General features: G+C 50.2%; 1 protein-coding gene across 1 annotated transcript in view; it reads left to right on the top strand.

Annotated features, from left to right (window-relative positions):
- Positions 1–13888, top strand: part of pcsk2 (proprotein convertase subtilisin/kexin type 2) — a 104667-nt gene that overhangs the window by 27247 nt on the left and 63532 nt on the right. Inside the window, exon 2 of the mRNA XM_043696651.2 lies at positions 10035–10139. Within this exon, the coding sequence (XP_043552586.1) occupies positions 10035–10139 (105 nt within the window). The remainder of the gene's footprint in view (positions 1–10034; positions 10140–13888) is intronic.

Genomic DNA, 13888 nt, shown 5'->3' with positions numbered 1-13888 from the left:
GCCCGACTGTGGACTGCAGTCATGGCCCGACTGTGGACTGCAGTCAAGGCCTGACTGTGGTCTGAAGTCAATGCCCGGCTGTGGACTGGAGTCAAGGCCCGACTGTGGACTGGAGTCAAGGCCCGACCATGGACTGGAGTCAAGGTCCGACCATGGACTGGAGTCAAGGCCTGACTGTGGTCTGGAGACAAGGCCCGACTGTGGTCTGGAGTCAAGGACAGGCTGTGGTCTGGAGTCAAGGACAGGCTGTGGACTGGAGTCAAGGCTCAACTGTGATCTGGAGTCAAGGTCCGACTGTGGTCTGGGTTCAAGGACAGGCTGTGGTCTGAGGTCAAGGCCTGACTGTGGTCTGCAGTCAAGGCCCGACTGTGGACTGGAGTCAAGGCCCGACCATGGATCGGAGTCAAGACCCGACTGTGGTCTGGAGTCAAGGCCCGATTGTGGTCTGCAGTCAAGGCCCAACCATGGACTGGAGTCAAGGCCCGACTGTGGACAGGGGTCAAGGCCCGACCATGGACTGGAGTCAAGGTCCGACCATGGACTGGAGTCAAGGCCCGACTGTGGTCTGGAGTCAAGGCGTGACTGTGGTCTGGAGTCAAGGACAGGCTGTGGTCTGGAGTCAAAGCCCGACTGTGGACTGGAGTCAAGGCCCGACTGTGGTCTGGAGTCAAGGCGTGACTGTGGTCTGGAGTCAAGGACAGGCTGTGGTCTGGAGTCAAAGCCCGACTGTGGTCTGGAGTCAAGGCCCGACTGTGGTCTGGAGTCAAGGCCCGACTGTGGACTGCAGTCAAGGCCTGATTGTGATCTGGAGTCAAGGACTGACTGTGGTCTGGAGTCAAGTCCCGACTGTGGTCTGGAGTCAAGGCCCGACTGTGGTCTGGAGTCAAGGACCGACTGTGGTCTGGAGTCAAGGCCTGAATGTGGTCTGCAGTCAAGGCCCGACTGTGGACTGCAGTCAAGGCCCGACTGTGGTCTGGAGTCAAGGCCTGAATGTGGTCTGGAGTCAAGGCCCGACTGTGGACTGGAGTCAAGGCCTGACTGTGGTCTGGAGTCAAGGCCTGAATGTGGTCTGGAGTCAAGGACAGGCTGTGGACTGGAGTCAAGGCCCGACCTTGGTCTGGAATCAAGGACAGGCTGTGGTCTGGACTCAAGGACAGGCTATGGACTGGAGTCAAGGTCCGACCATGGACTGGAGTCAAGGCCCGACTGTGGACTGGAGTCAAGGCCAGGCTGTGGACTGGAGTCAAGGCCTGACTGTGGTCTGGAGTCAATGCCCGACTGTGGTCTGCAGTCAAGGCCCAACTGTGGACTGCAGTCAAGGCCTGATTGTGGTCTGGAGTCAAAGACTGACTGTGGTCTGGAGTCAAGGCCCGACTGTGGTCTGCAGTCGAGGCCCGACTGTGGACTGGAGTCAAGGCCTGACTGTGATCTGGAGTCAAGGCCCGACTGTGGACTGCAGTCAAGTCCCGACTGTGGTCTGGAGTCAAGGCCCGACTGTGGTCTGGAGTCAAGGCCCGACTGTGGACTGCAGTCAAGGCCTGACTGTGGTCTGGAGTCAAGGCCCGACTGTGGACTGGAGTCAAGGCCCGACTGTGGTCTGGTGTCAAGGCCTGAATGTGGTCTGGAGTCAAGGCCCGACTGTGGACTGGAGTCAAGGCCTGACTGTGGTCTGGAGTCAAGGCCTGAATGTGGTCTGGAGTCAAGGACAGGCTGTGGCCTGGAGTCAAGGCCCGACCTTGGTCTGGTGTCAAGGACAGGCTGTGGTCTGGAGTCAAGGACAGGCTATGGACTGGAGTCAAGGTCCGACCATGGACTGGAGTCAAGGCCCGACTGTGGACTGGAGTCAAGGCCAGGCTGTGGACTGGAGTCAAGGCCTGACTGTGGTCTGGAGTCAATGCCCGACTGTGGTCTGGAGTCAAGGCCCGACTGTGCTCTGCAGTCAAGGCCAGACTGTGGACTGAGTCAAGGCCCGACTGTGGTCTGGAGTCAAGGCCTGAATGTGGTCTGGAGTCAAGGACAGGCTGTGGACTGGAGTCAATGCCTGACTGTGGTCTGGAGTCAAGGACAGGCTGTGGTCTGGAGTCAAGGACAGGCTGTGGACTGGAGTCAAGGTCCGACCATGGACTGGAGTCAAGGCCCGACTGTGGACTGCAGTCAAGGCCAGGCTGTGGACTGGAGTCAAGGCCCGACTGTGGTCTGGAGTCAATGCCCGACTGTGGACTGGAGTCAAGGCCCGACTGTGCTCTGCAGTCAAGGCCAGACTGTGGTCTGGAGTCAAGGACCGACTGTGGTCTGGAGTCAAGGCCCGACTGTGGTCTGGAGTCAAGGCCCGACTGTGGACTGCAGTCAAGGCCTGATTGTGATCTGGAGTCAAGGACTGACTGTGGTCTGGAGTCAAGGCCCGACTGTGGTCTGCAGTCGAGGCCCGACTGTGGACTGCAGTCATGGCCCGACTGTGGACTGCAGTCAAGGCCTGACTGTGGTCTGAAGTCAATGCCCGGCTGTGGACTGGAGTCAAGGCCCGACTGTGGACTGGAGTCAAGTCCCGACCATGGACTGGAGTCAAGGTCCGACCATGGACTGGAGTCAAGGCCTGACTGTGGTCTGGAGACAAGGCCCGACTGTGGTCTGGAGTCAAGGACAGGCTGTGGTCTGGAGTCAAGGACAGGCTGTGGACTGGAGTCAAGGCTCAACTGTGATCTGGAGTCAAGGTCCGACTGTGGTCTGGGTTCAAGGACAGGCTGTGGTCTGAGGTCAAGGCCTGACTGTGGTCTGCAGTCAAGGCCCGACTGTGGACTGGAGTCAAGGCCCGACCATGGATCGGAGTCAAGACCCGACTGTGGTCTGGAGTCAAGGCCCGATTGTGGTCTGCAGTCAAGGCCCAACCATGGACTGGAGTCAAGGCCCGACTGTGGACAGGGGTCAAGGCCCGACCATGGACTGGAGTCAAGGTCCGACCATGGACTGGAGTCAAGGCCCGACTGTGGTCTGGAGTCAAGGCGTGACTGTGGTCTGGAGTCAAGGACAGGCTGTGGTCTGGAGTCAAAGCCCGACTGTGGACTGGAGTCAAGGCCTGACTGTGGTCTGGAGTCAAGGCCAGGCTGGGGACTAGAGTCAATGCCCAAATGTGGTCTGGAGTCAAGGCCCGACTGTGGACTGGAGTCAAGGACAGGCTGTGGTCTGCAGTGAAGGCCCGACTGTGGACTGGTGTCAAGGTCCAACCATGGACTGGAGTCAAGTCCCGACTGTGGTCTGGAGTCAATGCCTGACTTTGGACTGGAGTCAAGGCCCGACTGTGGACTGGAGTCAAGGACAGGCTGTGGTCTGGAGTCAAGGCCTGGTTGTGGACTGGAGTCAAGGCCTGGTTGTGGTCTGGAGTCAAGGCCCAATTGTGGACTGGAGTCAAGGACAGGCTGTGGTCTGGAGTCAAGGACAGGCTGTGGTCTGGAGTCAAGGCCCAATTGTGGTCTGGAGTCAAGGCCTGACTGTCGTCTAGAGTCAAGGCCTGACTTTGGACTGGAGTCAAGGCCTGACTGTGGTCTGGAGTCAATGCCTGACTGTGGTCTGGAGTCAAGGACAGGCTGTGGTCTGGAGTCAAGGACAGGCTGTGGACTGGAGTCAAGGCACGACTGTGGACTGCAGTCAAGGCCAGGCTCTGGACTGGAGTCAAGGCCCGACTGTGGTCTGGAGTCAATGCCCAACTGTGGACTGGAGTCACGGCCCGACTGTGCTCTGCAGTCAAGGCCAGACTGTGGTCTGGAATCAAGGACCGACTGTGGTCTGGAGTCAAGGCCCGACTGTGGTCTGCAGTCAAGGCCCGACTGTGGACTGCAGTCAAGGCCTGATTGTGGTCTGGAGTCAAGGACTGACTGTGGTCTGGAGTCAAGGCCCGACTGTGGTCTGCAGTCGAGGCCCGACTGTGGACTGCAGTCATGGCCTGACTGTGGTCTGAAGTCAATGCCCGGCTGTGGACTGGAGTCAAGACCCAACTGTGGACTGGAGTCAAGGCCCGACTGTGGACTGGAGTCAAGACCTGACTGTGGTCTGGAATCAACGCCCGACTGTGGACTGGAGTCAAGGCCCGACTGTGGACTGGAGTCAAGGCCCAACTGTGGTCTGCAGTCACGGCCCGACCATGGACTGGAGTCAAGGCCCGACTGTGGTCTGCAGTCAAGGCCAGGCTGTGGACTGGAGTCAAGGCCCGACTGTGGACTGCAGTCAAGGCCTGATTGTGGTCTGGAGTCAAGGACTGACTGTGGTCTGGAGTCAAGGCCCGACTGTGGGCTGGAGTCAAGGCCCAACTGTGGTCTGCAGTCAAGGCCCGACCATGGACTGGAGTCAAGGCCCGACTGTGGTCTGCAGTCAAGGCCAGGCTGTGGACTGGAGTCAAGGCCCGACTGTGGACTGGAGTCAAGGCCCGACCATGGACTGGAGTCAAGGTCCGACCATGGACTGGAGTCAAGGCCTGACTGTGGTCTGGAGACAAGGCCCGACTGTGGTCTGGAGTCAAGGACAGGCTGTGGTCTGGAGTCAAGGACAGGCTGTGGACTGGAGTCAAGGCTCAACTGTGATCTGGAGTCAAGGTCCGACTGTGGTCTGGGTTCAAGGACAGGCTGTGGTCTGAGGTCAAGGCCTGACTGTGGTCTGCAGTCAAGGCCCGACTGTGGACTGGAGTCAAGGTCCGACCATGGATCGGAGTCAAGACCCGACTGTGGTCTGGAGTCAAGGCCCGATTGTGGTCTGCAGTCAAGGCCCAACCATGGACTGGAGTCAAGGCCCGACTGTGGACAGGGGTCAAGGCCCGACCATGGACTGGAGTCAAGGTCCGACCATGGACTGGAGTCAAGGCCCGACTGTGGTCTGGAGTCAAGGCGTGACTGTGGTCTGGAGTCAAGGACAGGCTGTGGTCTGGAGTCAAGGCCCGACTGTGGACTGGAGTCAAGGTCCAACCATGGACCGGAGTCAAGATCCGACTGTGGTCTGGAGTCAAGGCCTGACTGTGGTCTAGAGTCAAGGACTGGCTGTGGTCTGGAGTCAAGGCCCGACTGTGGACTGGAGTCAAGGCCTGACCCTGGTCTGGAGTCAAGGCCAGGCTGGGGACTAGAGTCAATGCCCAAATGTGGTCTGGAGTCAAGGCCCGACTGTGGACTGGAGTCAAGGACAGGCTGTGGTCTGCAGTGAAGGCCCGACTGTGGACTGGAGTCAAGGTCCAACCATGGACTGGAGTCAAGTCCCGACTGTGGTCTGGAGTCAATGCCTGACTTTGGACTGGAGTCAAGGCCCGACTGTGGACTGGAGTCAAGGACAGGCTGTGGTCTGGAGTCAAGGCCTGTTGTGGACTGGAGTCAAGGCCTGGTTGTGGTCTGGAGTCAAGGCCCAATTGTGGACTGGAGTCAAGGACAGGCTGTGGTCTGGAGTCAAGGACAGGCTGTGGTCTGGAGTCAAGGCCCAATTGTGGTCTGGAGTCAAGGCCTGACTATCGTCTAGAGTCAAGGCCTGACTTTGGACTGGAATGAAGGCCCGACTGTGGACTGGAGTCAAGGACAGGCTGTGGTCTCAAGTCAAGGCCTGGTTGTGGACTGGAGTCACGGCCTGACCATGGACATGAATCAAGGCCCGGCTATGGTGGCTAACTGCCAAAGTAGACTGGGCTGGAAGGACTGTTATTCTGAACTTTATTTTTCTCTATTTTCTAATTTATTTCTAGGATCTGTAAGCTAATTCAGGAGACAGTGAGGTCTGCAGAAGATGGAGATCAGAGTTGAGAGTGTGTTGCTGGAACAGCACAGCAGGTCAGGCAGCATCCAAGGAGCAGGAGAATTGATGTTTCGGGCTGGAACCCTTCATTATTCCTGCTGTGCTTTTCCAACAACATACTCTCGACATAAAGCTAATTCAATTTGATTCATTGCCTTTGGGGAGCTGGTGAGGAGCTGCATTCTTGAACTGTTATTGCCCCTTTTGTGTAGGGGCACCCATACTGCTGTTACTGAGGGAGTTCCAGGATTTTGACCCAGTGACAGTGAAGGAACAGCGATATATTTCCAAGTCTTGATGGGGAGTGGCTTGGAGAGAAACTTGCAGGAGGTGGTGTTCCCATGTATCTGCTGACCTTGTCCTTCTAGATGGAAATGCTCCTGGGTTTGGAATGTGCTGCCTGAGGATCTTTAGTGAATCTCTGTAGTGCCTCTTGTAGATAGTAAACACTGCTGCTACTGGGCACCAATGTTGGAAGGAGCGGATGTTTGTGGATGTTGTGCTAATCTAAAGGGCTACTTTATCCTGGATGGTATCAAGCTTATTGAGTGTTGTTGGAGCTGTTGTTAATGAAGAATATAAAAGGGCGTGGGGAGAAAATAGCAATGTGGGCTTCATTTAAAGAGAGAGAAGGAGAGCAAAAAATGGGCCAAAATTACTCAAAGGATCAGATAGGGGTGAGGTTTGTGGTTATAGGAGGGGCATCCATGAGTGAGTTGGATAGAATAGATAGGGAGAAGTTTTTCCCATTCTTAATAGGAGGAAGAATGAGAGGCTGTAGATGATGGGTGGCACGGTGGCACAGTGGCACAGTGGTTAGCACTGTTGCCTCACAGTGCCAGAGACCCGGGTTCAATTCCCGCCTCAGGTGACTAACTGTGTGGAGTTTGCACATTCTCCCCGTGTCTGCGTGGGTTTCCTCCGGGTGCTCCTGTTTCCTCCCACAGTCCAAAGATGTGCAGGTTAGGTGAATTGGCCATGTTAAATTGCCCGTAGTGTTAGGTAAAAAGGGGTGCATGTAGGGGTATGGGTGGGTTGCGCTTTGGAGGGTCGGTGTGGACTTGTTGGGCCGAAGGGCCTGTTTCCACACTGTAAGTAATCTAATCTAATTAAGAGTGATGTGTAAACCAAGCAAGGATGACGTGATCAAAATCCTCACATGCTGGTTAGGGTGTGGAATGTCCTGCCTGGAAATTTGATGGAGGCAGGTTCAATTGAAGCATCAAGACAGACACTGGATGATTATTTGGATAGAATGGGATGCAGGGATGTGGGGAAAAGGCAGGAGATTGGTGCTAGGGGATAGAACAGTTGGCTGAATGGCCTCCTTCTGCATCAGAACAATTCTGTGATTCAGACAAGAAGTGCCAAGCATCTACCGGTAAGTGTGAGGGACCTAGAGAGTGTGAATAGGAAGGATGTATTGCCCTGCACAGGGAGATTAATAACCAGGAGGTTTAGATTTAAAGTAATATGGATTACAGGGAAGTCAAAAACAACATCTTTTCACTCAGAATTTCTGGAACTCTCTTATGCGAATGAAGTGGAAACCCTCAACGTATTTGAAAAAACACTTTGGTGTCGTCTTACACCTTGAACTGGAGGGTAGGATGGGGCGGGGTGGCGAAGAAGGACCAAATGGACAGAATGGCCTCATTCTCTGCACACGCTTTCTGTTTTCACTTGTGCTGCAATGTATGACTCCAGCAGGAACCGAAGTGAGGAGTTATCAATCAAATTGGAAATGAGCTATTAAAGTGAAATGGGTTAGCCAAGGGGAATAGGCAGCTCTCTTCTCATTGGTAGTGAAGTCACGAACTGGAAATAAGTCATGCCAACTCCACAGAATGCACAGGAGAGAATGGATGATGCATCAAGTTACCTGAAAGAGTGAGGACCTGGTAAAGGTGCCCACTTAAATGAGAAGTGTGCAATTGTCGAGTAACAAATATTCTGACATTGGCCAAAGGGAAGAAAGCGAGAGCTCAGTAAACATGCAACTAGAAGGTAAAACAGAGTCAATTTCCACAGTATTCAGTCAGCCTGTATTCCACATTTTACTGTTTATTTTCAAGTCTACACTGTGGTGCTAAATCACCTGTTTTAATTTAATGATTCAAATTGAAAAAAACTTCATTTGATTTGTTAAGGTATGATTGATCCTCTCATCTGCTTCATTGTGACAACTGAACACTGTAATTGCAGTAATTTGGATGTAAAGCTAAGATACCCATGTGAAAAGTTACAGCTATGTATTTCATGGGAGTGGATGTGTTGCTGTTAGGCAAGCGAGTATTTCAGATGGAGCAACGTACAGTTACAGTAATACACTGGTGATGTTTGGCTACAAAGTGTGAACCTCAAAAGAGATCCTTAAGCAATGTATACACTACCTCATTGAATAACATCTAGAGTAATACATACAGTTGTACAGCCATGGATACAGACCTTCGGTCCAATTCATCCATGCCAACCAGATATCCTAAATTAATCTAGTCCCATCTGCCAGTATTTGACCCATATCCCTCTAAACCCTTCCTATTCATATATCCATCCAGATTCCCTTTAAACCACTTCCTTTGGCAATCTCTTCCAATATTCAATGCCATTCTAGTTGGTTTGATTCTACGCACCTTTTCCAAATATATATATTCTCCATTTATAATCATTAAAATTATAAGGACCATTTTTTCATTCATTGATGGGATGTGGAGATTGCTGGCTGGGCCAGTATTTATTGTCCATCCCGAGTTGAACTTGAGAAGCTAGCGGTGAGTCACCTTCTTATATTGCTGTAGGGCCATGCAGTGTGGGTACACCAATACTTGGTTTGGGAGGGACTTCAATAAAGATCCTTCCAAACACTTCCACCTGCAAGGACATTGGTAGCAATATGAAGGGACACCACTATTTGCAAGCTTTTCTCCAAGCCACTCACCATGCTGACTTGGAAATCTATAATGTGGACCACAGCACTTCAAGAAGGTAGCTCACCACTACCACCACAACTAGGAATGGGCAATAAATACTGGCCCAACCAATGATATCCATGTTCCACGAGTGAATAAATGAGGTGCCAGGATTTTGACCCAACGGCACTGAAAGAACAGTGATATATTCCCAAGACAGGATGGTGAGTGGCTTGGAGGGGAACTTGGTGTTCCCATGTATCTGCTGCATTTGTCTTTCTGGATAGCAGAGGTGATGGGTTTAGAAGGTACAGTCTAAGGATCCCTTAGTGAGTTGCTGCTGTGCATCTTGTAGATGGTACCCATTGCTGCTCCCATGCACCGCACAGTGGATCTAGTGAATGTTGAAGGGATGGATTGGTGCATGTTGTACCCTGTCAAGCCCATTAAGGATTTTGACCTTTGTTTCTTCCAGGCCCCAATGAACATAGATGCAATCTACTCAATCTCACTTCAAAATGCAAAATGAACGCACAAGAAGTCCAACTTTATCAAACATGTAGCTTCTTAAGGGTTAAACTATTCTCCAGTATAGTGAATTATTTGAAGATTCTTCACCAATAGATTACATGTGTAACACAAAATGATTCTGTAGCAGTCTGGCATTTTCCAGAAAGTGCAAAGAGCTAGTGCATGAAATCTATTGAGTGTAGAGCAAAGAGTTTGAAGGAGGCATTGTAAATGGAATCACTACATTGGGGCCGCTGTGGGACCAGGTGAAATGCTGGTTTTGCTCTCCATACTCTATTGTAGCTGGCACAGTGGCTCAGTGGTTAGCACCGCTTCCTCACAGCGCTGGGGACCCAGATTTGATTCCACTCTCAGACAACTGTCTGCGTGGAGTTTGCACGTTCTCCCCGTGACTGCGTGGGTTTCCCCCGGGTACTCCAGTTATCTCCCACAGTCCAAAGATGTGCAGGTTAGGTGAATTGGACATGGCAAAGTGTCCAGGGATGTGTCGGGTAGGTGGATTAGCCTTTGGAAATGTGGGGCTATGGGACATGATGGGGTGTCTGGGAGGGTTGCCCTTCAGTGGGTCAGTACAGACTTGATGGGCCGAAGTGCCTCCTTCCACACTGTAGTGATTCTGTACTCATTGACTTGAAATTGGGTGGAGACTTAAATGTGAAGTCCTTCCACCATGGGTCTGATTTCCACTCGAAGAATTAGATTAGGATGCTTCTAGTGAAAGCGAAAATCGAAAGAGTGTAGACATTTATTCTCAACTGAAGATACCATACAAAATTCATGGGACAGCCACAGCGTTGACAGTAAGGTATTGATTAAACACTTTCTGTTTTGCTACAGCTCCCATTTGGAGATGGACTCTATCACTTTGCTCATAACGGTATTCCAAAGGCCAGGCGAAGACGCAATACTCGATACAAGCTTTATCTGGAAAAGAACCCAAGGGTAAGCTAATGCTTCTCCAGCCTTCAGCAGCCGTTACCTAGGCAACAACTCATAATGTGGTCAGCTAATCAGCAGGGAACAAAAACAATCATTCAAGCCTTAGCGAACAAATTCAGAAAGAATAAAACATAACCCTTGAAAGCACCTGATAATTCAAAAGTCCATTTCTGTTCTCTAATTTTGTATGAATGTTATCAAATGTAATTTGCATCAGATACAGTTTGCTTTGAATTTACTGCGGGGCTGGCTCACATCATTACAAAAGGAGATGTGGGAGCGAAGAGAGTGACATTTTGTCTCATCTGTACAGTTTCACTGTGGTACAGATAAAGGCCGGTGTGGATGTGATTTGCATGCTGAGAAAGTTTGGTATTGCTTTTTCTCGGACTATGTTAAATTGTGGGTGTTAAAGTACATATTTTCTTCCCTTATTCTTTCATGGAATGTGAGAGACACTGGCAAGGTGAGCATTTATTATCCATCCCTTATAAACTAGATGGCTCTCTGAACCATTTCAAAGGGCAGTTAAGAGTCAACCACATTCCTATGGGTCTGGAGTCACATGTAGGCCAGACCAGGTAAGGTTGGCAGTTTCCTTCCCTAGAGGACATTAGTGAACAGAAGTCAGAAGTCTCACGACACCAAGTTATAGTCCAAAAGGTTATTTGAAATCACAAATTCCTAAAGAAGGGCTCATGCCCGAAACGTCGATTCTCCTGCTCCTTGGATGCTGCCTGACCTGCTGCGCTTTTCCAGCAACACATTTTCAGCTCTGATCTCCAGCATCTGCATTCCTCACTTTCTCCTAGAGGTTTTGAGGCAGCCAGGAGATAATGAGTGATGTAGCCAAGTCTTGGGAGTGGGGCAGTGAGCAAATCACAAACCAAAGATTTGGACTGAATTAATTTCACACGTTGTAAAATGAACACTGTAAGCGGTCTTATTCTTTGACGTAGGCAAATTCATGTAGCAGTAATATCAGAGGAACTGTGACTGCATTGGGCAGTGAGTGTAGCCTCTGAAGTTTCTGTGGTGGTAAACACAGCCTTTTCCAACATTATTTCAGGAAAACACACCCTAACAGCTTAGAATAGATGACACCATCAGTTTTCCTTATTTGCCTCGTGAATATTTCGCTTTTAAGTCTGCTTTCTAGAGGCCTGGGTAGAAGTGTTTGTGTCCAAATCATCATCATTGGAGCAATCTTTCTCAAGTGCCCAGTCAATCTCATCCTCAAGTGTGAATCACTACCATTCTATTTACAGTGGCGAAAATAGATCATGTACTTTATTTTAGTTTTTTACAATTCAACACAGAATATTGCAGAGTTTGTGGCTTTATGACTGCTCCAGACACTTAACTCGCCTTTGGAGAGATTGAATGCTTTTGAATTTCTGGCTCTTGTCAGCTGGAGTGTTGTAACAAACATGGAGAAGAGATTTTACATGAAGCCACTAGAGTAAGGAAACCGTCCCAACAAAAATGAAAACAATAAAGGGGTGAAAATCTGCTCAATGCGTGTTACTCACTGCTTCGTTCATTTGTTCCTGCCTTCCACATGCTCACACAGTAACAGTGAGACAATTGATTTGGGGGAGGGATGATGAGTTTTATCTGCATTGTGCCTTCTGGAAAATTGTGGGGGCGGGGTGGGCAGGGGCTGGGGGGAAGGTGTAGACTTGTCTGGAGGTCAGTTGAAGGTGGGGTCGTGGTTGGATCAGTCAAGTCACCTGCTGACAATCACAACTGAACCTCAGCAATGTAAGGCCCACCTCAACACCAGAGCCTCTCAATACCTTCAGTGCAGATGAGGATATGGCAGATTAGAATGATATAAATGATAAGTTATATCAATACCAGAATTAGGAGCAGGAGAAAAACAGATAGCCTCTCAAGCCTGTTCTGCCAATCGATAATATTACAATCACGGAATCCCTACAATGCAGAAAGAGGCCATTCAGCCCATCGGGTCGGAATCAAACCTGCAAAATGCCTCCCCACCCTATCTTCACTGCCTCACATTTTCCATGACTAACTCACCTAGCCTACACATTCCCTGGACACTACACCATGGCCAATCTACCGAAATTGAACAATTTAGCATGGCCAATCCCCCCTAACCTGCACCCGGAGGAAACCCACGCAGACACGGGGAGAATGTGCAAACTCCACACAGACAGTCACCCGAGGGTGGAATCAAACCCGGGTCCCCAATATTGTGAAGCAGCAGTGCTAACCACTGAGCCACACCATTGTGGATTTGATCACTCCATGGTTCCACCTACCCCCGATTAACTTCCATCACCCTTCCCCCGACCCTTCCTCACTTACCAATGGTTCCTGGGATGAGACCTTCCATTGAGGAGGAAGAGTTGAAGAAGTGAGGACCTTGGAGAGGAGCAAGCTCAGGGAAGATCGGATAGAGATTTTCAAGATCATGAAGGGGCTGGTCAGAGTGAATAGGGAGAAACTCTTCCCAGTCAAAAAGTGTGGTGCTGGAAAAGCACAGCGAGTCAGGCAGCATCTGAGGGGCAGGAGACTCAACGTTTCGAGCATAAGCTCTTCACCATTCAAATAGATGGAGAACTATAGTGCACAGATTCAAAATAGTTTATGAAAGAAGTAATTGTGAGATGAGGCAAAAAAAGCATTTTCACCCAGTAGGTTTTTATGGTGTGGAATACACTGCCTGGAAATGTGGGGGAGGCAGGTTCAATTGAGGCATTCAAGAGGGACATTGGATAATTATTTAAATAGGAGCAATGTGCAGGGTAATGGGGAAAAGGAGATTGGTACTGAGTTAAAATGCTCAGAAAGCGAGTGCAGGTATAATCGCTACCTTTATTTACCTCTGCCTGAAAACTACACAAAGACTCTGCTCCTACCAACTTTTCAGGAAGAGAATTCCAAAGAACCACCAACCCCACTTTGTGAGAAAAAAATTCCCTTGCACTCTGTCTTAAATGGGTGACCCATCAGTTTAAACAGCGATCCCCTCGTTCTAGTTCTTCCAACAAATGGAAACATCATTGCCACCTGCATCCTTTCAGGATCTTTAATCAATCAAGTCACCTCTTTATCTTTTAAACTTCAGCAGATACAAACCCAACCTGTCCAACTTTCCCAATAAACTAACCCATCCATTCCAGGAATAACTCAAGGAAAGTGCAAAGCCACCATAGTCTTACCAGCCCATAGGGCTGCTCTGTCTAATTACAGAGAGACAACTGGTGGTAGTTTAACCTGAGGGCCACCACGCCTCAGGTAAGGGGAGAGGTTGAAAAGAAGAGTCCTTCATGGTCACCTCAGCCAGCGCGGGAATTGAACCAACCCTGCTGGCATCACTCTGCGTCACGAGCTCACCATTGAATGGTGCGTCAGAGAGGTATCCACAGTGTCTGAATTCTGCAGGTCTTTGCTAGATGGTTGGTAGCCTCGGTGAGGAGTTTTTGTAAAGTGTGGGCTTGGATTCTGGGGTTGCAATGAACTGTCAAGGTTAATGTATTTCCAAATTGGGAGTCACCTGGCAATGTACATTGACAACAAAAAGCTGATGCCATCATCTTTGGCTGCTCTGTGTTTGTTTTTCTTTATCACACTGGCTGGAATTTGATAAGAACAGGAGGAGGTCTTTCTGCCATTCAGTCAGGTCAGGGTCCGTCTGTACCCCAACTCCATTTAGCCAGAAATGGAAAGAGAGCAAAAGATTGACCAAAAGACCATAATACCTAAGACAGAAGTAGGCCATT

The sequence above is a fragment of the Chiloscyllium plagiosum genome, unplaced genomic scaffold (genome assembly GCF_037043375.1).
Source record: "Chiloscyllium plagiosum isolate Xiang-an unplaced genomic scaffold, Cpla_swu_hap1 HiC_scaffold_10, whole genome shotgun sequence".
Lineage (NCBI taxonomy): Eukaryota > Metazoa > Chordata > Chondrichthyes > Orectolobiformes > Hemiscylliidae > Chiloscyllium > Chiloscyllium plagiosum.
This window is presented reverse-complemented; position numbering and strand designations above follow the sequence as displayed.